Here is a 22,421-nt window from a genome sequence, read left to right on the forward strand (position 1 = left end):
ATTTATTTTTAGGGAGGGGAAGGGAGGGAGAGATACATCAATGTGTGACCTTGCTGTGTAAAGGAACAGGCCTCTTCAGTTTTGACCCCTTTACCTTCTGTCTTTTGGTTTTGTTTTCTCTATAGCATTCATCACTATGTGGCATTGTATTATATATTTACTTGTTTACTCTCCCTTCACTAGTATATACACTTCACGAGGCAGGGCTTTATGTCTCTTGATCACCAATATATATCATGTGCACGGAACAGCGGCTGGCATGCATCAGCCATTCCACTGAATACACAACTGAATGGCTTGTTCACATTTGTGTTGCAACCAGACACGTAGGCAGGCGTTGTAATCGCTTATCTTTGAATTCCTTGGCACTGGTTAGATATGACATAACTTCGCAAATAATGAATAAATACATTATTATTAACATTGTTCCTGGACAGAAACGGCTGCATCCTATAATGTTCTATTAACACATTTAAATTAATCTTTAAAACAAGTCTATTCTCTAGGGGTTAGTTTATTACTACTTTGGGGTGGCAAGAGCAGGTTGCATTATTTTCAAACCTTGGGAACTTCTAATTTCAAGAATAAAAGACCCCCAGTGTATACCTAATGATACAAGGCTATTCAAAATATTATATTTGAAATTTGCTTATAATTTCAATCTCAGATTTCTCATTCTTTCAAGTCTGTTATTTTTAAATGTAAAAATTAAAGGGCAAAATATATGTGTGGACCAAACAAACCACATAGGCAAGATTTATCCTACAGCAGCCACAAATCTGGAATCTTTGTACTATGTAAATACCTTTTAAACTGTATTTTTATTTTGCTCAGATATGGATATAAAAATCTTAATCTAAAAAATTAAAGAATGAAATATGAACAGAAACAAAGGAAAGAAATGTGACTCAGAAAATAGGAGGCAATTTTACAATATATACAAGTATGAAGTTTTGTTCGCCTGACACTGACGTTACACAGTCTGTGAAAGTCGAGGGCCCGCTGCAGATGCGGAGAACAAAGCCGACACGCGGGCTCTGACTGCGGCCAACGCTCTCCCCTTACACCGCAGCACTTCTTTTGAGCCCATGAGGAAACGGAAATGGTTTCTCCCAAACTTAGTCATCTCCTATATTCATGCATTTTCTTCTATTTATCACTCGAAAGGGCGCAAAATGAAACGGCTAGTCATATTTTCTCCTGACTGGTCAAGTTCCCCAAGCCGCCGAGCTCAACTTGACCAGACGTCAAAATCGCTCTCAAATGCAGCCTCCCGGGCCTCCCAGGGCTTCCGGCGCGGCTGCGAGACCTGCGTTTCCAGTCGCCGCCTGGGCGGGGAGAATCGCCGCACTGAGGCGCCCAGGAAGTCCCATCACAGGGGTGATCACCCCAACGCACGTTTGGCAAAAGCTAATAACCACAAAAATAAAAACTACACACTCCCACACAAAAGAAAACCTCCAGGAACCTACAGCACTCCCGGGAGGCCGTCTAGATTTGCCTGGAAGGTATTTGCGCTGCCTTCTTTCGAGAGCGGAAACGCCCCCGGAGAGCACCTCGAAGGAAGTGTCACCTATTCCCCTCAGGGTGGAGCATCATTTGTAGGAACCTATTAACCATAAATACGGTACACCTGCTTGGTACAAGACTCTGAGACACAGACACCGGCGCCACGTACAAAGAAAAGAAACAACCACCCGAGAAGGTAGGTTCCACCGCCTAAATCACTCCCCGCCCTTTCTCGAGTCTGGAGAAAAGGGGGGTGTGGCCAAGAGAGCGGCGATCATGTGACCACGGTGAGCCCCGCGGTGAGCCCCGCGCTGCCTAGTCGCGCGATCTACCGTCACATCAGCTTATGGCTCGGGCCCCTGATTGGCTGGCGGCTCCTGCCTCTCTGAGCTTGGGTTCTAGCTCCGCCCCTGCGGGCAGCGCCCGCTATTTGGCCGCGGCGGTCCGCAGACTCGAGCGTTCTGTGACCCCGCAGCAGTCGGGTCTGCGGCGGACCATCGTCCCCTAGGTAAGGATGGCATGAGGGCGGGGAAGGAGGCAGACCGGTGCTGGACCGGAGAGGAGAAGAGGAAGAGGGGATGGAGAGAAACAGCCTGAGGAGGCCCAGGCGGGGAAGTGGAGAGAGCACCTTGCCCTTTCTTTCCCAACGTGCCACAGGCGTTTATTGAGTGCATGTTAGATGCCAGGCACGGGGCAGGCGCTGGGGTATGGGACTCCTGCACCTACCCGTAGCACGAATTGGCAGGTCAGGGGACACCCTGAAAACGCAGGCTGCGAGGGCTGTGATGGGGCCGCTGCGGGGCGCCGGGGGCGCGAGTTGGCCCCGGCTTGGACGGACGGGCGTTGAGGCCGGAGACTAGGTAGGGGCCGCTCCCCGGCTCAGAGCGCGAGGAGGCCTGGGCGTGGAGGAAACTGACGCACGGATGGACGTGAAGAACGTGAAATATTTGTTGAGTGTTGCGGATCTCTCATCCAAGCGAAGTCTGTCCACTGTACACTAATGTTTTACTTTGAGACGGATTTCCCTCGGTTCTTGGAGGAATATCATTTCGTTTGTTTTTTGAGGGGCAAAGGAATTAGGCTGAAGAACTAGCCAGTGTCTGTGACTTCTTAAACGTCACAATGCGAGCCTCAGTTACCAGCAGTGTAACCAGGGTGGGGGCGGGGGACAACAAGCCACGGTTTGAGAAGATTAGAAAAGGAAGGAAATAATCTATTACGTTAGCATCGTAAAAGGAAAAATCATGTCTACTACTGTTCCTGTGTAATAGCAGAGTAAATCTGGAGGTAATACAGAAAAAGAAATTACTTAGTTTCCAAACTGGAGAGTTTGTGGGAGCTGGGTATTTTTAGCCAAAACTTGGTAGCCTACCTGTCTTTGCATCACCTTCCTTTCTTTTTTTTCCTCTTCGTAATGATAAACACCTACCAATAGTAAGTACATGACCCTTGATCTTTAAAGAGTGCTTGTCCATTAATTATGTATTGTAATTAATATTGGATACACGATTCCCCAGGTGCATATATGACAATATATTGAGAAATAATACAATGTAATAGCTAAGTGAACAGGCTCTGGAATATACATAGCAGCTGTTACTTGTTACTGAACAAGTTATTTAGATACCCCTTACGTCAGCTTCCTCACCTATAAGATGGAGGTTATAGAATACCTACCTCATAGGGTTACACGACTTAAACAATGAAATACATAAAAAGTGCTTTAAAAAAAGTGCTTTAAAAAACACTTGGTTCTTAGTAAATGTTAGCTATCAACTATACTCTTAAGGTAAAGCAAAATGGTAACTGTAGACTAGTATTTCTAAGCCTAATTTTGTTTTATTGATAACTATGTTTTAAGAAAAGTTGTGGGTTTTTTGGCATTAGGTTAAGGTAGTTTGGACTTAGCTTTGCCTCCCATTACAGTAATAATAATAACTCCTATTTATTAACTACTTTTCTCTGCGTCCATCCCTGTCTAACCCAGTCTACTAGCTCTCCCAATAGTTCCCATGTCCATTTGTCCGACAATGGAGGGAAGGTACGGTCCACCCAACCGAGAAGGTATATTAAGACTACAGAATGAAAACAGGGAACTCTGTTGATTATAACAATTAATTGTATAGTAATTTACTTCGAGGAAGATTTGGATGAACAGAGAACCCAGCACTCTGTGCAGATTATTCTCCACTGCTATAGGGAGAATAGTTGTTATAGGAAATGTTTTTTAGTATAGCTAAACTACTAATGACTGACACAACACAGAGACAAAAATGTAGTACGAGCCAGGATTCATACCTCCTTGCGGTCTTATGATGGATAATTGCCTACAGTTGACACTAGCACCTAGTTTGATAAAAATCTCAGTTGCTATGCCATTCTGGCCTTTACTGATAGGAATCTTTATGGCTACATTGTGTAAGCCTACGGGTCACAACTAATTATTAACTATGAGGCTTTGGTGCTGGATGAGGCTAGTTAGGTCAGGGTTCAGAACATGAATGCTAGAAGGACATCAGAGCCACACAGATAGGGAATGAGCTTTGTTTACATCTCTACCTATACAATACTGTAGTAATCCCACCATCTACTCGGGCAAACTAGGAATACTGCAGTCACCTTAGATTTTTCTCTCAAGTTCCAATATCTAACCAGTCATCAAAGCCTATTGGATTTTTCACTTGATGTAGCTCTGAGGAATATGTCTGTTCTCTCACCTTCTTTGGGTTAGTTTACCACAGGAGCAACCAAACTAGTTTTCCTGCTTCTCATCAATTCTCCATATGCCTGATGGAATGGCTTTTGTGAAACATGGGTATGATTATACCACTTTCCTACTCAAATATCTTTGGTTTCTCCCAATCATGTATGGAGGTCCAAATTCCTCGGCAGGGCATCAGATCCCTTCACAGTCTAACACCAGTTTCTATTTGCCAGGCCCATCCTGGAGCAATTTTTCCCCTTCCGTTTATCCTGTCTCTCTGTTTGTCACTCACCGACCACACCCAGTGAGCCATGAATGTCCTGTGACCTTTCCGTGCCTTTGCAGTTGTTACTGTTTGAAATGGCTATCCCTAACCTTTTCTTTATAGTAATGTGCTTGAAAGCCCAAATCCAATGTTTTCATTATGAGCCTTCCACTGTAAGCTGAGGTAGTTGTATTGTCTTTTCTAATTTCATAGAATTTGCTTACATTCCTTTATTAAAGCACTTGTCATATTGATGTAATTATTTGTTTCTGTATTTGCTTTACCATTAAGATGGATTTAAGTAATGCCTTTTTTAATTATGTTTTCTTGATTATGCTGTTACAGTTTTTCCAATTTTTCCCCCTTCACCCGCCTCTACCCAGCACCCCCGATTGCCTCAGGCAATCCCCACAACATTGTTCATGTCCACAAGTCATGAGTGTAAGTTCTTTGGCTACACCATTTCCTATACTGTAGTTTACATCCCCATGGCTATTCTGTAACTACCTATTTGTAGTACTTAATCCCCTCACTTCTACACCCATTCCCCCAAACTCTCTCCCATCTGGCAATCATCAAAACACTCTCAATATCCATGATTCTGTCTCTGTTCTTCTTGCTTCCTGAGTTTTTCAGATTCAGTTGTTGATAGGTACGTATTTATTGCCTTTTTATTGTTCATAGTTTTGATCTCCTTTTTCTTAAATAAGTCACTTTAACATTATTCCATATAATAATGGTTTGGTGATGATGAACTTCTTTAGTTCTTTTCTTGACTGGGAAGCTCTTTATCTGCCCTTTGATTCTAAATGATATCTTTGCTGGGTAGAACAGTCTTGGCTATAGGTCTCTGCTTTTTATGACTTTGAATATTTCTTGCCAATCCCTTCTAGCCTACAAAGTTTCTTTTGAAAAAATCATATGATTGTCTTAATTGGCACGCCTCTGTAGGTAACTAACTGCTTTTCTCTTGCAGCTTTTAAGATTTTCTCTTTAACTTTGGCATTTTAATTATGATGTATCTTAGTGTGGGTTCATCTTGTTTGGGACTCTCTGTGCTTCTAGGACTTGCATGTCTGTTTCCTCCACCAAGTTAGGGAAGTTTTCTGTCATTTTTTTTTCAAATAGATATCCATTTTTTGCTCTTTCTTTTCTCCCTCTGGCACCCCTATGATGTGAATGTTGGAACGTTTGAAATTCTCCCAGAGGCCGCCTAAACTATCTTTGTTCTGTTTTGTTTGCATTCTTTTTTCTTCTTGTTCTGATTGATTTCTGTTTTTTTCTTCCTTATGTTCCAAATCATTGATTTGATTCTAGGCTTCATCCACTCTACTGTTGATTCCCTGTAAATTGTTCTTTATTTTAATCAGTGAACCCTTCGTTTCTGACTGGACCTTTTTTATGCTGTTGAGGTCCTCACTAAGTTCCTTGAGCAGCCCTGTAACCAGTGTTTTGAACTCTGCATCTGATAGGTTGCTTATCTCCATTTTGTTTAGTTCTTTTTCTGGAGTTTGATCTGTTTCTTTGTTTCTCCATTTTGGCAGGCTCCCTGTGTTTGTTTCTATATATTAGGTAGAGCTGCTATGACTTCCTGTATTCCCTAATGTAGTAGGTGTCCTGTAGGGTCCAGGAACACAGCATCCCCTATCAACCAAGCTGGGTACTCGAGGTGCGCCCTCTGTCTGGGCTGAGAACATCTTCCTCTTGTAGTTGAGCCTTGATTGCTGTTGGCAGATCAATGAGAGGGATATACCCAAGCCAGTCAGCTGCAAGGACTGGCTGACACCACTGAGCACCAGCCTCTGCCCTCCGTGGAGGATCCACTGTGCAGAGGGGCAGGATGGTGATGCTCTTATGTGGTCAGTAGCTGTCCACTGGGTGTGCGTGCTCTGGGTTTTCCCAGGTGGTGCAGAGCAAGGTCATCTTCCACCTGTGTTCTGCTTGGGACCACTCAGCATGAGCTACAAAACAATCTGAGATGGCTGCTGCTAGTGTTGGGCCTGAAGCCACTTAGCAAGAGGTACCAATCCTGGGGGCTCATTGAGATCAGCTGGTGCTTGTTTGAGAGGATTTAGGAAGATATGAAGGATGAGCCATGACCAGCCATTCACATGGAGAAACCACTGTTAACAGGTTGGGTCTGGGCCCATATTTTTGGTGGGACGGAGCCTCAGGGAAACACCAAGGCAGGGCAAACAGTATGAACCAGGTTGATGGAGTCACGGAGTCTTACATGTGGCTCCGGCCTGGTGGCTCTGTGGCTCTGTGGCTCTGTGATGGGGGTGGCTCAGAAAAGGAATGGTGGCCTCTGCCCACCATTCTGTTTGGGAGAAAGCTGTCCCCCAGCTCTCACCCTGATGCCAGACACTTCAGTTCCTCCCCATATGCCTGGTGCTAAAAGCTCAAGGGGAGTGAGTCTGAAGTCTCTGTGCAGGTCTTTTAAGAGGAACTGCTTGGGAATCCAGAAGTTTCTTCCACTGACTCAATCCCCATTGGTTTTTGCAGCCAGAAGTTATGGGGACTTATCTTCCTGGCACTGGAACCCTGGGCTGGTGGGCCGGATGTGTGGCTGAGACTCCTCGCTCCAGAGATGTCCCTGCCAAATTTTTATCCACTACACATGGGTGTGGGAGCAGCCTGTTCCGTGTCTCTGCCCCTCCTACCAATGTGCTCTTTTTTTTTTATTCCCTAGTTGTCAGGTTTCCATTCAACTCGATTTTTGACGGTTGTGAGCAATGGTGGTTCTATATTTTAGTTGTAATTTTGAAGTGGTTAGAGGATATCTTTTTCATCTTTGCACACTCATTACCTAATGTAGTATGAGATAGTTAATTGTTATTTGAATGAATAAATAATGTATGATGAAGGATATATGTCAATATCTGGCATTTGGTATTAATGAAAGTTTTCTTTCGGTGACAAAGTGAGAAAGAATGCTTGCAACCCATATCACAAACAAAGGGCCACACCCTATGCAGAGTTTTAGAATTTGACTTTAAGAGACCAAAAACCCAGTGGGAAAATGGGCATTGGGAAAATTAAACAGATAGTTCACAGAAAAATATATAAATTATTCTAAATAGATAAAATGGTGCTCAACCTCACTCATAATAAGATAAATGTAAAATAAATATGCACCAAGATATCAATTTTTTGCTTTCAGATAGATGAATATCCAAAAGTTTGATGATATTCTCTGTTAAAGTTGCAGGGAAATAGGCACTATCATGCATTACTGTGGGCTTGCCAAGTACTAAGTACTATAGTACAACTCCCATGAGGAGCAATTTAACAATATTTACTAATGTGAGCAATGCAGTTATTCTTCGGCCTAGCTCTCCTGCCTGTAGAAGTTTACCAATTCATGGTTGAATAAAACAACAGTGAAGTCACGTGAAGGAACATAGGACCATAGTCTTTTAGCCACAGTTTCCAAAATCTGGAAAGCCCTGTATACCAAAATTTTTTGTTTTTTTAAAATTGGGCACTTAAAATTCATTTAACGGCAAAGCTTGACTCCAGCTGATTGAGGTGCCCATTGTGTCCTTGTGTACCTACCAGATACTCCTGCTTCTCCTTTTTGTTTGTACTATTTTGTTACTTTGGGTTTAATTACATGTGAAAATATAAAAAATAGTTAACAATAGCCCTGTGCATAACAGCATGAATGGAAACATCCATGGAGCCATTCTAACCCCTTGGGCATGGTGCATCTGTGAAGCATTGTGCTAAAGAGGACAGTGTGGAGACTACCATAATGTGACTTAAAGAGTAGGAAGACAGATTGCTGAAGTTTTACACTGGTAGTGAGGACCAAGAACTGCCGAAAAATACAAACTGCAGCATGAAACAGAAAATGAAGATCCTAACCATATTTTGATTAAGTGGATTTGACAATAAGGAAGTAAATAAATGCCACTGATTGCTTTGTTGATCATGAAACAAGCTGGAAACTGCTGAAAAGTTGTAAAACACACTTAAGCATGAAGATAGTCATGACTATATCATGAAAAACCGCTCCTGAAAATGAATGTTAGTATTAAGGAAGGATTCAGAAATTTAGGAAGCAGTGTGGTTAAAAAAGTCTGAAAATCTGGTGAAAATTATTCTGCTGATCATGAAGTAGCTACACAGTACCTTGATGAATTTGCTAAGATAGTATCTGATGAAAATGTGAGTGCTGAATAAATACACAAGGGTGATGAAATAGTTCTATACTTGCATTATATTCCTAAAAAACTTTAGACCATAGGAGAAAGAAACACCTGTGCTCCAGACACATAAAAGATAAAGGTGGCAGTGATTAGAAAAAGCCAGCTTCTGAAGTGTTTGAATAAGTCTCACACAATATCTGAGCATCTTTATGCAGAAATCTGCAGGCTGTTGATGCAAGCTCTAGGTAGGCTGGACTGGAAGACAATTGAAGATCTTTTAATTATTCCTAGACAACTCTTTTGTATATTCTCCTCGACTTTTTGTTAAAATAATGTTTTTAGCATTTACTTTCCACCCACTATGACTGGAATACAACCTTTTTACCAAGGTGTGTTATACTCTGGAAAAGCAAGTGTTTGTACTGCTCACAGTAGTTAACAGAAACATAAGAATTAAAACTTTCTATAAGAGGTCAGTCCTAAATCTTGTTTTCAAAATTGTTAATGATTGAAATGATGTTGACAAATCAGCATTAATAAGTGCTTAACATTGTAGCTGACAATGAGGTTTGAAAATGAACCTGCAGATAAAGAGTCTACATCTTATATAACCAATGAGAAGATGATACCTGACTTCACTAATTACACCATATATTTTAACAGCCCAAACCGTAAATAAGTCGGGAGAATCTGACAGGAAGAAATGCTGAACATTGATCCTGATGCTTCTGTTTTGCATTTCTTGGGTGATGGGGAAACTGCTGAAAAGTTGTTAAACACACTTAAGCATGAAGATAGTCATGACTGTGTTAATGATGGTGACAACAGTGGCTACATTGTAGACACATGGGAAAACTGCTGAAGGCGTTATGGTAAGAAAGGACACAGCAGTTGGTTAGGTAGAAACATGTTAATAAGGCAGATGACATTGGAGAAATGTACTCAGAAGGCCATCTTGGGTGGTGTTGCTTTACCACTTGAGAATCCTGACCCTGGCCTGTCATCATGCCTGACACCGACCCTCATTGACCTTTCTGTCTAAGATACTCAAGCAGCCAGCAGCCATGAAAATTTATGACACATATAAGCACACATACATGCACAGATATTTAACTTTGGTATGTATTTGAATGTTTACTGAATCCTTCAAAAACAGAAGTAATGAAGTACTATTTTGGTCTACCAATTCTATTTTTATTAGTTTATTACTACATATATAAGTACTATATAAATTATTATCATACAGATAGACTGTAATAGTATTTCCAGTGTGTATCCATTTAATGTGAATACTCACTTTTTTTTTAAAGATTTTATTTATTTATTTTTAGAGAAAGGGAAAGTGATGGAGAAAGAGAGGGAGAGAAACATCAGTGTTCAAGAGATACATTGATCAGTTGCCTCTGGCACAGCCCTAACCAGGGACCTGGCCCGCAACCCAGGCATACGCTCTGACTGGGGATCGAACCCGCAACCTTTTGGTTTGCAGGCCAGCACTCAACCCACGGAGCCACGCCAGCCAGGGTTGAATATTCACTTTCTAAACAAATATTTGTGTTTACTAACCTGAACATGTTTTGACCTTTGAAAAGTCTAGAAATTCTCAATTCCAAAATAGATCTGAAATGTTTTATGAAAAAGGAGGAGACGGTAACTTCCAGAAGAGCAATGACCTTTAGAAATCTTTTATAAAAGCAACAAAATACTGACAAAAGTTGTCAAAATCAGCTTTTTTAGAACTGTAGAAATTAAAGATTTATAACAATCCTAGGAAAGTTTGTTCCTAAAAGTGGCTGAAATTCAGAAAGAACAGAAAGCTCAGTGGCATTTCTGCTTTCCCGGTTTCTGTGCCCCCTTCCTCAGCTGTGTGGCAGCTGTGGAAGCTAACACACTGGCAGCAGAAGGGGCTGTAACTACAGTAGCCTGGCAGCCCTGGAAGGGGAAAGGCAGGTCTGCAGTTCCCCAAAAAACCCTAACTCAGAGAATTTTCACTAATTCACTTCCCTGGCATTTCACAGAAAATCTGGTTTCTCAAGTTTTGTGTGTATTTGACCTGGCTTAGGTTTGCTTTGTGTGAATAATCTTACCCCCGAGGTTTTTTAAGATAGTCTGTGGTGATTGCTTAACAGGATGGCTGTAGGACACAATACTGACAGTTGGCACTAACAAGAGCCTGGCAAAAAAATTTAAAAGAAAACAGTGAGAAATGTCCATAGGGCATTTTGAAAAGGTCTGAAAGTTTCTAAGGAATCTAGAATGATTTCCATGAGAAGGGTTGTGCGCGTACCCAAGAAAGATGGGAGTCAAGGCCCTAATCTGTCACTCCTGGCTGCACTTGCAGGTCTGTGCAAGCAGGACGGGCAGGTGAGTGAGAGCTGCGCGCTGCCTAGAGAGCATTAGGGACTCGTTGCTGCGGAGGTGTCCAACTTTGTGTCGTCTCTGGGCCACACGGGAAGAATTGTCTTGGGCCATACGTTAAATACATTGCAACATCTAATCACACGCCCCCCACAAATTTCATGTTTTAAGTAAACTTACAGTTTTGTGTTGGGCTGCATTCACAGCCATCCTAAGCCACAGGTAGCCTGCAGACCGCAGATTGGACACTCCTGGTTTAAGGCATTTAAGGAAATCTGTCCAGTCATTAGTGAGCAGAAACTTCAGTAGTTGTACACAACAAATAATAAAGGTGTTATGCCTTTAGCCTGGGAAAGTCAGTTAAGTAAACAATAACAGCAGTGTTATTAAACCCTGAGGGACACCCTTGGGGAATCTGATTTCCAAAGCTGCCACATTATGTTATTTAACAGGTTCCATTCACCATAAAAAAAATTATGAGACACAAAGGAACAGGTAAGTATGGCTTATACAGGCACCAAAAAAAAAAAAAAAATCAGTCAATTGAAACTACCTCTGAGGAAACCTAGACTTACTGGACAAAGACTTTAAAATCAGCCACTGTAAATATGTTTAAAAGAACACCATCTAAATAACTCAAAGAAGATATGAGAACAATTTCCACCAAATAGAGATACTTGGTAAAGTGAAAGAATATATATATATATATATATATTTTTTTTTTTTTTTTTTTTTTTTAAAGAAAAGAACCAAATAAAAATTCAAGGTTTGAAAATGAAGTTTAAAGATGAACTCTCAGACTTAGCATCAGGTTTGTGCTGAGAGAACAAAAAATCAAAGAAATAGAAGATAGGTCAATTGAAATTTATCCAATCTGAGGAACAGAAAGTAATAATGAAGAAAAATTAACAGAGCCTCAGAGACTTGGCGGATGCCATTAAAAATACCAACATAAGCATGATAGGAGTCCCAAAAGAGAAGAGGGAGAAAAATAGAAAAAAGGTTATTTTAAGAAAGTGGCTCAAAACTCCTTAAATTGGATGACAAGCATTAATCCACACATCCAAGAAGGTCAACAGTATGGAATATGAAGTTTCTATTGGGGGTGATGAAAGTGTTCTGAAATTGGAGAGTGGTAATGATTGTACAATTCTGAGAATATGCTAAAAACTTTGACTCATTCTCTAAAATGGTGAATTTTAGAGTATGCAAATTGTATCTCAATAAAGATATTTAATTAAAAACAAAAGAGGAAGATATTCTTTATATAATGATGGAAAAATATCCAAAATACATTGTTAAGAGAAATGCGGCACTGTATATAATGTCACTTTTTATAAAGAGGAAGAGAAATAAAATTTGTAATTTGAGCCAACATTTAAAAATATTGTAAGAATTCATAGAAAACTAATAAATATGCTTACCCAGAAGGCTGGAAGTGACGTGTTGATTGGTGTACAGAGATATCTTTGGAAACGAAACCTTTCTGTATATCTTTTTATATCAGTTATTTTAAACTACATGCATGCATGATTTTTTTCAAAAGACTTTCTGAATTCTTTTGGGGGTTTATTGGGGAATTTAGTAGGGGAAATAGGCTATAAATAATTAAATATTTTTTGTTTAGTTTTTCTTTCGATTTTATTTCATAAATTGATGTTTATATGTCCTAATACGTAGCAGATAAATTGAATACTTGAAATTTAATATGGGTAGACATTTCCCAGACTGGCTTTTTATTGTCATTCAAATGTTTCAATGTTAAATGAGAGCTGTTTTAGAATGTTGGATACATTTTCCTCTATAAACGACACAATAAATAATGAGGAAGTAGCCCTGAGTGGCTCGGTTAGGTGTCACCCTGCAAAACAAAAGGTTGCTGGTTCAATTCCTGGTCAGGGCACAGGCCGGGGTTGCAGGCCGGTCACCAGTTGGGGCGGATGTTTCTCACATGGATGTTTCTCTCCCTCTCTTTCTCCCTCTCCTTCACGCTGCCTAAAAATAAGTAAATAAAATCTTAAAGTTGATTTACAAAATAAAAGAATGAGGGAGTACATAAAAATGTTCTAGATTCAGTGGTCACTTTACAAAAGCTGACTATAGTGTTGCTGAACTGTATAACAGATAGATGAGTATAGAATAGTCTTATTTGCTGAATTAAGTCAAGTTTTTCTAAAGTTTAAGTATCTTGGCCAGGAGTTGACACGCTTTGCCTATGGAGGCCCTTATAATGAATGTGTTAGGCTTTGTGGGCCAGAATGCTTCAGCTGCAGTCACTCACCCCCCGCCCCCGCCCTGCCCCAGTCTAGAGAAGAAGCGTAGATAATATGTAAACATCTGGACGTAGCTGTGTTCCAGTGAATTTGTTTTGTTTTGTTTTGTCTTGTTTTTTAGATAAAACAGGCTCTAGGTTTGGGCCGTGGGCCCCCGTTTCCTAGCCCCTGACCTAGCGTATTGTTTAGTGGGCAGAGGAATAAATGTACTCTATTTCTTAACATAAAGAATACATCTCCCTTTATTCTGTCAATGAGAGTGGCCTTTTTTTTCTGTCACAAGCACAGATAGTTCCTGACATCTATGTTTGTGGAGGCAACATAGTTACCTTTTAGGAAATTCATCTTAAGTTTCATGACTGAAGCCAAACTATGAAGTAAGAGTTTGCCTGAGTACCTAGTGCCGTGCGTTCCACATCTTTACCACTGTCCACGTTGCCCTAGGATGTAGTAGAAGAGAACACCAAGGTGGAATTAGATCTAGATGCCACGATCAGCTCGACCTTGGAGAAAAAACTGGGTCTCAGTTTCTCTACCTGAGCTTCGGTGCCCCCGTGTGTAACACGAAGACATTGGACTAGAGATAACATTCAGGATCTCTTCTAGCTGTAAAGATGGCATCTAGGACATTCTGGTAGGAGCAAATGACTACTACACATGCATACTAAAATAGGAACTTCATACATAGTTTTCTGAGAAATTTTTGCTTTGAGAAATGTCAGCACGGGTAAATAACTGTTGCACATGTTTATCCTCTAGGGGCTAAGATGGATCTTGTACTCAGTGCTGCAGATTATTATGTTTTCACGCCATACATGTATCCAACCACCTGGCCAGAGGATGACTTCTTTCGACAAACTATTAGTCTCCTGATTATAACAAATCTTGGTGCTTATATCCTTTATTTCTTCTTTGCAACACTGAGTTATTATTTTGTCTTTGATCATTCATTAATGAAGCATCCACAATTTTTGAAGGTAAGTGATTTCCTTATCTATTTTTAACTACTATTACAGTAAAAATAACAATATAATGAACTTGAACTATTCAGATTAAATTGATTATAAGCATTAAATAAAGTTTTTGAAACCACACCCAAATGAGTTTTATGTTTTTCAGGCTAATCCTGCCTCTTCCTTAATTTAAACAAATTGATGAATCCAAACCTCCTCCCCCCAACTAAAAGCCTGGTGTTTTGTTAGTTACATAGACTCTCTTTGCTAATAGTTATGAGTAAATAAATGCATACATTTAGGTAGTTATTTTAATATTTGACTCAAACTGAAATATATTTTTACTATGTATATTTTTCTTCTACTGGCTAGAGAACCAAAACTTAGTAGTTTTAGATTGTTTACAGTCATTTTTCTATTTCAGTTATTTTTACTTGTCAAATACAAATCTCAAATACAAGTCTCCAAGGACTAGGAAAAAAAATGGGCTAGGGATGGAAGTTAATTATGAAAGAAATGGTTATTCAGTAGATGGAAATTTAGAATACAGATTTTGTTGGAAGGAGAATAAGTTTGAGAATTTAAAGTATTGTTTTTGCTCTTGCTCTGTAGAAAGGAATTTTTTTTCTTTTTTTCTTACACACCCATTCCCATTAATAACATTTTAATAGAAACATTTTGGAAATAAGCTTGTTAATATAAAAGATTCTAATACTCCAACCCCAAAGAACTTTATGTAAGTTTTGTTTAATAGACGGTTTGTGATTTTTTTTTTAATTAATTTATTTACTTTTTAAATACATTTGTCTCTGCCTTCCCCCCCCTCTTTCCCTTGCCCCCTCCCACCTTCCCTCCCTCAGCTCTTCCCCTTTGGTTTTGTCCATGAGTCCTTGCTATATGTTCCTTGACTTTCCCCTTCCCTTCCCTTTCCCTGCCCCCCCCTTCCCTCTTGTCTCTGTTGATTTCTTTTCCTTTCAGTGTTGCTGGTCATATTTGCCTTGCTTCTTTGCATTGTTGGTTAGGTTCCGCTTATAGGTGAGATCATATGGTATTTGTCTTTCGCCCCCTGGCTTATTTCGCTTAGCATGATGCTCTCCATTTCCATCCATGCTGTCGCGAAGTTTAGTAGTTCTTTTTTTCTTTCTGCTGCATAGTATTCCATTGTGTAAATGTACCATAATTTTTTGATCCAATCATCTACTGATGGGCATTTAGGTTGCTTTCAACACTTGGCTATTGTAAATTGCGCTGCTATGAACATTGGGGTGCATAGGTTCTTTTGAATAGGCGTTTTGGTGTTCTCAGGGTATAGTCCCAGCAGGGGAATCGCTGGATCAAAAGGCAGTTCCATTTTCAGGTTTCTGAGGAAATTCCACACTGCTTTCCATAGTGGCTGCACCAGTCTGCATTCCCACCAACAGTGGACTAGAGTTCCCTTTTCTCCACAGCCTCGCCAGCACCTGTTGTTTGTGGATCTGTTTATGATGGCCATTCTGACCGGTGTGAGGTGGTACCTCATGGTGGTTTTGATCTGCATTTCTCTAATGGCTAGTGATGCAGAGCATCCTTTCAAATGCCTCTGGGCCCTCTGTATCTCCTCCTTAGAAAAGCATCTGCCCAGGTCCTTTGCCCATTTTTTGATTGGATCGTTTGTCTTCTTGGAGTCAAGTCGAGTGAGTTCTTTGTATATCTTGGAGATCAAACCTCTATCTGATGTATCATTAGCAAATATATTTTCCCAAATGGTTGGCTCCCTTTTCATTTTGCTGATGTTTTCTTTAGCCGTGCAGAAGCTTCTTATTTTGATGAGGTCCCACTTGTTTATTCTTTCCTTTATGTCCCTTGCTTTAGGAGACATATCAGTGAAAAAATTGCTGCGTGGGATATCTGAGAGTTTCCTGCCAATGTTCTCCTCTAGGACTTTGATGGTGTTGCGACTTATATTTAAGTCTTTTATCCATCTTGAGTTTATTTTTGTGTATGGTGTCAGCTGATGATCCAATTTCAATTTTTTTGCATGTAGCCATCCAGCTCTCCCAACACCATTTGTTGAAGAGGCTGTTATTGCTCCATTTTATGCTTCTGCCCCCTTTGTCAAATATTAGATGTCCATAGAGACCTGGGCTTATTTCTGGGCTTTCTATTCTGTTCCACTGGTCTATGGGTCTGTTCTTGTGCCAGTACCAGATTGTTTTGAGTATAGTGGCTTTGTAGTAGAGTTTGATGTCCGGTATTGTGATCCCTCCTACTTTGTGTTTCTTTCTCAAAATTGCTGCGGCTATTCGAGGTCGTTTATGGTTCCATATAAATTTTTGAAATGTCTGTTCTATTTCTGTGAAATACGTCATTGGTATCTTAATAGGGATTGCGTTGAATCTATAAATTGCTTTTGGTAGTATGGACATTTTAATGATATTAATTCTTCCAATCCATGTGCACGGTATATGCTTCCATTTATTTGTGTCTTCCTTAATTTCTTTTTTCAATGTTGTATAGTTTTCTGCATACAGGTCTTTTGTGTCTTTGGTTAAATTTATCCCTAGGTACTTTATCTTTTTTCGTGCTATATCGAATGGTATATTTTTCCTGATTTCTTCTTCTTCTATTGCATTGCTGGTGTACAATAACGCCTTTGATTTCTGAATGTTGACTTTGTATCCTGCTGTTTTGCCAAATTCACTTATTAGGTTGAGGAGTTTTTTGGTAGAGTCTACAGGGTTCTCTATGTACACTATCATGTCATCTGCAAACAATGATAGTTTTACTTCCTCCTTTCCTATTTGGATGCCTTTTATCTCTTTCTCTTGTCTGACCGCTGTGGCTAGGACTTCCAATACGATGTTGAAAAGGGTTTGTGATTTTTAAGTGTTGGAAATTTCATTTTCAGAATCAAGTCTATCGAGAGATTATGTATACTGTCCAGGCACTACCATGGATGAGTATTCCCACCGTTTCCCTGTTCCTGCTGGAATTGAGAGGTTACAGCAAATTATATGATGACATAGGAGACTTCCCCCATGGTAAGTAAGTAAGTAATCCAAATGTCAGGCCTTTTCCTAAAGAGCCAAATCAGTTGTTTTTAATATTCTTCAATTTTTTTTAAAATTTTATGCATTTATGTCTTGCCACATACATGCATTTATTTAAGTTTATCAGTTTTAAAGTCTCTGTTTTTGATGAAATTATGCCTGGGGGAAGAGGCTGAGATCAGATATAAGCCTTTGCATTTGTTTCCTGTTACCTGTACTGAGTTCAGACTTCAGAAAGAAAAAAAAGAAAGTAACTCAGGTTGGGCATGGCAATTAGGGAAACTCAGAAAATACAAATTTTAAATATCAATTATCTTTCTACCTAGAAACTGTAGATCTTTTGATGTTTATCCTCTCACTTTTCTTTGCCTTGTATGCTGTATTATTTACATTACAAAAATGAAACTTGACTGTGCACACTGGTTTGGACTGTGATTTATTTCCTCTTAGCAATATATATGCCCATGTTTTCGTATCTATGTTGGCATTATGTAGTATGTTAGTTGTAGAATCTCATTTTGTAGATATACACAGTTTATTTAAATGATATCTAATCTTTAGAACTTCAGGTTGTTCCTTTTTTGTCCATTTTAAACAGCGCTGAAGCAACTAAACGTTTTGTGAAATTCTTAAATGATTCCATCAAGATACATTTCTGGTGTCTAGCATTAGGAAATAAGAATAATAGTTAACATTTATTGAGTGTTAATAAATACCAGCTATAGTTTTAAGCTTTTCACATGTATCAATTCATTGTGTTGCATATCAGTTATTTGAGGTAGGTACTATTATGCTCCTTTTATAGGTTAGTAAGTTAAATTTACAGAAAATGGTAGTAACTTTCCTAGGTTTCTCAACAAGTAAAAGTGGTGGATCTGCACCAGCACCTCTGCTTTCTAAGTAACAGGTTAGTCAAAGGAGGGAACAAAAATCACACTAAGGTGATGAAATTGACTAGGCTTTGAAAAGTAATGGGATGACGAGTAAAAATAAAAGGAGGGAGGACGTTCTAGAGACATGGAGCCGTATGAGAAAGGTACAGAAGTAAGACTTTAAGGATGCTGGGAGGACATGGAGCGAGTCAGCCTGGTTAGTGCAGGAACAGATGAGGTTGGCAAGATCAGAAAGGGTCAGGTCACCGAGTTAAAGCTCAGTTTAAGATGTTTAGTGGAAAATAAAATTCTAAGCAAGGAGTTAATTAATGTATAAAGATGTTTATGAAGAAAAGTTATTAGAGTTATTCTGAGAGATTTGAATAATAAAGATATTTCAGGAGTATCTTTCTCTGTCTCATAAATATCTTAATAGGTTAAGAAATAGTGTAGGTGGGAATCTTCCAAGTTTTTATATGAGGGAAATGAGTAATTAAGCAGTTTCCAGAGAGTGAAGGGAAATTAATTTATAATATATTTAATTAGGCAAAGCAGACAGTTTATGGTTTTGAGTGTAGGGCCATATTTTGTGTTGAGACATGTAAAAAGTAAATGCTGATCCTGGAAGCTGAATCTAGATTCTGCTATGTACCGTTCTCTCTTCCAGGCTGGTTCCACCTCATTGTTAGTGTGCTGTCCTTCCTCTTTTTCACTGACATGCTCATCTACTGGATTCACAGAGGCCTTCATCATAGACTTGTCTATAAGGTAGAGTCATTTTTAGGGGGGGAAATGACACATTTCAGCAGTTTGTGGTTATAAATCCTCTATTTCCAAGGATTTTCTCTGTAGTAAATACCACCACAGTCGTGACAAATAGTGGGTATGGTTTGTTTGTATATTTTGAGTTTGGAGAGTTTATGCTAACATTTTACTATTTTGGGGTAAAGAGGGTATTTTATCAAGTGATTTTGCTGATTTCAAAGATATGTTTTGGTTAAGTCATGTCCACCACTTGAGTGTGAGAAGGTAAGTTGATTTTGCATTGCGTGTAGTGTGTGGAGCTAATGTTGTTCTTCCCTCTGCAGCGCATACATAAACCTCATCATGTCTGGAAGATTCCTACTCCATTCGCAAGTCATGCTTTTCACCCTGTGGATGGCTTCCTGCAGAGTCTCCCTTACCACATATACCCTTTTCTCTTTCCATTGCACAAGGTGGTTTATTTAGGTTTGTACATCTTGGTCAATATCTGGACGATTTCCATTCATGATGGTGATTTTCGTGTCCCCAAAATCTTAAAGCCATTTATTAATGGCTCAGCTCATCATACAGATCACCACATGTTCTTTGACTATAACTATGGACAGTATTTCACACTGTGGGATAGAATTGGCGGCTCATTCAAAAACCCTTCCTCTTTTGAAGGGAAAGGACCACTTAGTTACGTGAAGAAGATGACGGAGGAAAAGTCCAATGGCCGTGCAGGAAATGGTTACAAATATGAAAAATTATTCACTGGAGAGTTTTCAAAGACTGAGTAGATTATTGCGAAATTATTAAATATTTTTAATTAGAAAAATAATCTATATACAGCCAAGAGACGTAGCAAGTAAATGGTATCATTTGAAAGGCAGCATTGCAGGAACTGCAGACGAATGATCATAATGGCAGGTGAGGGCGGAAACTGTGAACACGAGGATTTTAAACTCGTTCTTAAAATACACGAAGGTGGTCTAAGGGACCACCTGTGTCTTTCCATCCAACATCGCTGTAATTTGTATGGCCTCCACAACCATTTTTTAATAAGATAGTAAGTAAATTACTGAGGGGACTAGGTTATGTCCTTTTGCCTTAATCTACTATATTCATTAAGAAAAATTCATTGTGCTTAATAATACCAAGACTAAGCACCATAACAAAGAAATACTAGTATAAAGATGGTTTCTTGTTTCAGGAATAGTTGTCTTTGGTTTTGGTGTGATTTGTTATGTGGAAACATCAGTGTGAAGAAATATTCTAATATAACATCTTAGTGGCTTTGTAAATGCCCTGATTAATAGCACTGTAATTAGACTGTCACTTCCTACACACATAGGGAATTTATTCTCTGGGGGCACTGTTAAACAATCCATTTTACTGATGAATAAATTTAGGATTTTAAAAAATTGACCATGATTTAATTCAGATCTGGGATTATTTAAAGATGTTGATGGTTATTATTTAAAACCATTATTTAGTAAAAGTATAAAAATCTGTGAATCTGTGCAGTGTTCCCCCCTTATTTGTGGGGTGTATATTCCAAGACCCCCAGTAAGTGCATAAAACTGCAGCTATTTCCAAGCTACATAGTTTGGATATCTGTATTTCCAAACCATATGTATGTAGTTTGGAGAGAGATATATATATCTATATATCTACATATAGATATATATGTTTTGGAAATATATATACACACATACAACATACACAGTATGTTTTTTCTGTACATACATAGCTATGATAAAGTTTAATTTATAAATTAGGGACAGATTAACAACAATAACTAAAAATTACTGTAGTTAGAAAATTTGATACTCAAATAATATATTTGACACTACTGATTTTTTAAATTAAGTCGATGCACTGCACTTTTTTATTGTTCAATGTATTTTGAGGAAAGTGAAATGTAAAGTATTGTTTTTATGAAAATCTTACCACAGAAGCTCTTCAACATTTAAAGGTGATAACCATTACTGATAAAATATGACATTGTTCATATGATTCATAGGAAAATAACAAGATCTTCACTGAGAATTTTCTAATTTCTCATACAACCCTGAAACCATATATGTCAAAAATCACAAATAAAGACAAAATTGGTTCAGTTTTCAAATATGAGTGGAATGTGTCGTATTGAATTAATTTTACAAAATAAAATATCCAATGGCACTATTCATTTTGGCTGGATGCATTGCACTTTTGATGTTTCAATGTTACAAACCTATAATTTTCTATTAACAGGAATATTTAGGCCTGTCTCGGAAGATTAGTTTTGAAATATTCTCCCTCTTCTCCCCTCACTTAAATATGAAACCACAGCCCTGACCAGTGTGGCTTAGTTGGTTGGCCATTGTCCTGTAAAGTGAAAGGTTGCTGGTTCGATTCCCAGTCAGGGCACATACCTGGGTTATGGGTTAAGCCCCTGGTCAGGGTGTTTGCAAGAGGCAACCAGTCGATGTTTCTCCTTTCTCCTTCCCTTCCCCTCTCTCTAAATAGGAATATATAAAATCTTTAAAAACAGAAGTGATGTGGACTATCAAAACTGTTTTAGAATGTCCCTAAATGCTCAATGTCAAGGGAAGAGAGAATCACATTTCTGTTTCACATTTTTATTAGACTTGATTGTTTTAGCACTGATTTTATGAGACTGTTCATAAAATTTAATGGTTGGGATCGAGATGAAAATTTTTCTCTTCAGGTTGCTATTACAGTGTTTGTCTTACTTAAATACACAATGTACTAATTAGTATTTTTAACTGGTAAATGCATCCTAGTGCTTTTTGCTTACCACCTCCAACCCCTAGTACTCTGCTTTGCCCAAGAAAAAGAAGGAAATTAAGAAGTAAACTTTGTTTCCTCGTAATTATAGGAGCTAAGATTTATTGAGCTTTTACTCTTGATCAGGCACTGTTGTAAATACTTGACGTGAGGAAACTGGGACCCAGTTGCATAATTTTTCCAAGGTTATTTCTCTCTCGTATATTTCAGTGTGGATGTTACTGGCAACAGGCAACCTTCCATAGTCAGTCTGAGTCCCAGGCTCCTTCTGTCTGAGGAAACGACCTTCTCCCAGTCAGTTGAAGGAGCACGTAAAAGAAGAGAGAAAAGCATACATGGAAAATGTTTGGGTCAGGCCTAGTAGTCATGCATACCCCTTGCATGTGTTCCTTTGGACAAAACTCAGTTATGTGGCCCATCTAACTGAAAGAGATTCAGAGAATTTGGAAACATGTCTAATTGTATAGCTGGGAGACGAGGTAACCAGTTTCTTGAACAGTTAGCTAGTCTGCCATAACCTTATCATTTATTCCCCTTTTTTGAGGGTTCCAATAAAAGTATTGAAGAGAGAAATACACTCAAAATTATCTTGTTTTCCTTGCACTAGTTGTCTTTGTGTTCTTAATTCATACACTCCAATTATAAATGTAAAGTTTGCTCTAGATTCTTACTACTGTGTAGCTAATAGAAAAGAAAGCATAATTTATGGGAAGAGGGAAGCTTCCTCAAAGGTAGTCGAAGTCATCTCGGCCCTCCCATCTTTT

At 39.0% G+C, this 22,421-nt stretch overlaps 1 protein-coding gene across 1 annotated transcript; it reads left to right on the forward strand.

Annotated features, from left to right (window-relative positions):
* The first annotated feature begins 1,860 nt into the window (after positions 1-1,860).
* SC5D (sterol-C5-desaturase) lies at positions 1,861-21,066 on the forward strand. Its single transcript, XM_054587625.1, has 5 exons — positions 1,861-2,017; positions 14,023-14,240; positions 17,104-17,236; positions 18,785-18,885; positions 19,206-21,066. Exons 2-5 carry the CDS (start codon positions 14,031-14,033, stop codon positions 19,659-19,661), a joined length of 900 nt encoding a protein of 299 aa, XP_054443600.1. The 5' UTR covers positions 1,861-2,017; positions 14,023-14,030; the 3' UTR covers positions 19,662-21,066.
* The last annotated feature ends 1,355 nt before the right edge of the window (positions 21,067-22,421 follow it).

Source organism: Pteronotus mesoamericanus, unplaced genomic scaffold (assembly GCF_021234165.1).
Source record: "Pteronotus mesoamericanus isolate MK-2021 breed Mesoamerican mustached bat unplaced genomic scaffold, CSHL_Meso_final contig_123, whole genome shotgun sequence".
Taxonomy (NCBI): Eukaryota; Metazoa; Chordata; class Mammalia; order Chiroptera; family Mormoopidae; genus Pteronotus; species Pteronotus mesoamericanus.

Bases quoted from the DNA above. Each gene is read 5' to 3' on its own strand.
- SC5D (XM_054587625.1), top strand. From the start codon at position 14,031: ATGGATCTTGTACTCAGTGCTGCAGATTATTATGTTTTCACGCCATAC. The intron at 14,241-17,103 runs GTAAGTGATTTC...TTTCATTTTCAG, and splicing joins AGCATCCACAATTTTTGAAG to AATCAAGTCTATCGAGAGAT. The intron at 18,886-19,205 runs GTAGAGTCATTT...TTCCCTCTGCAG, and splicing joins ATCATAGACTTGTCTATAAG to CGCATACATAAACCTCATCA.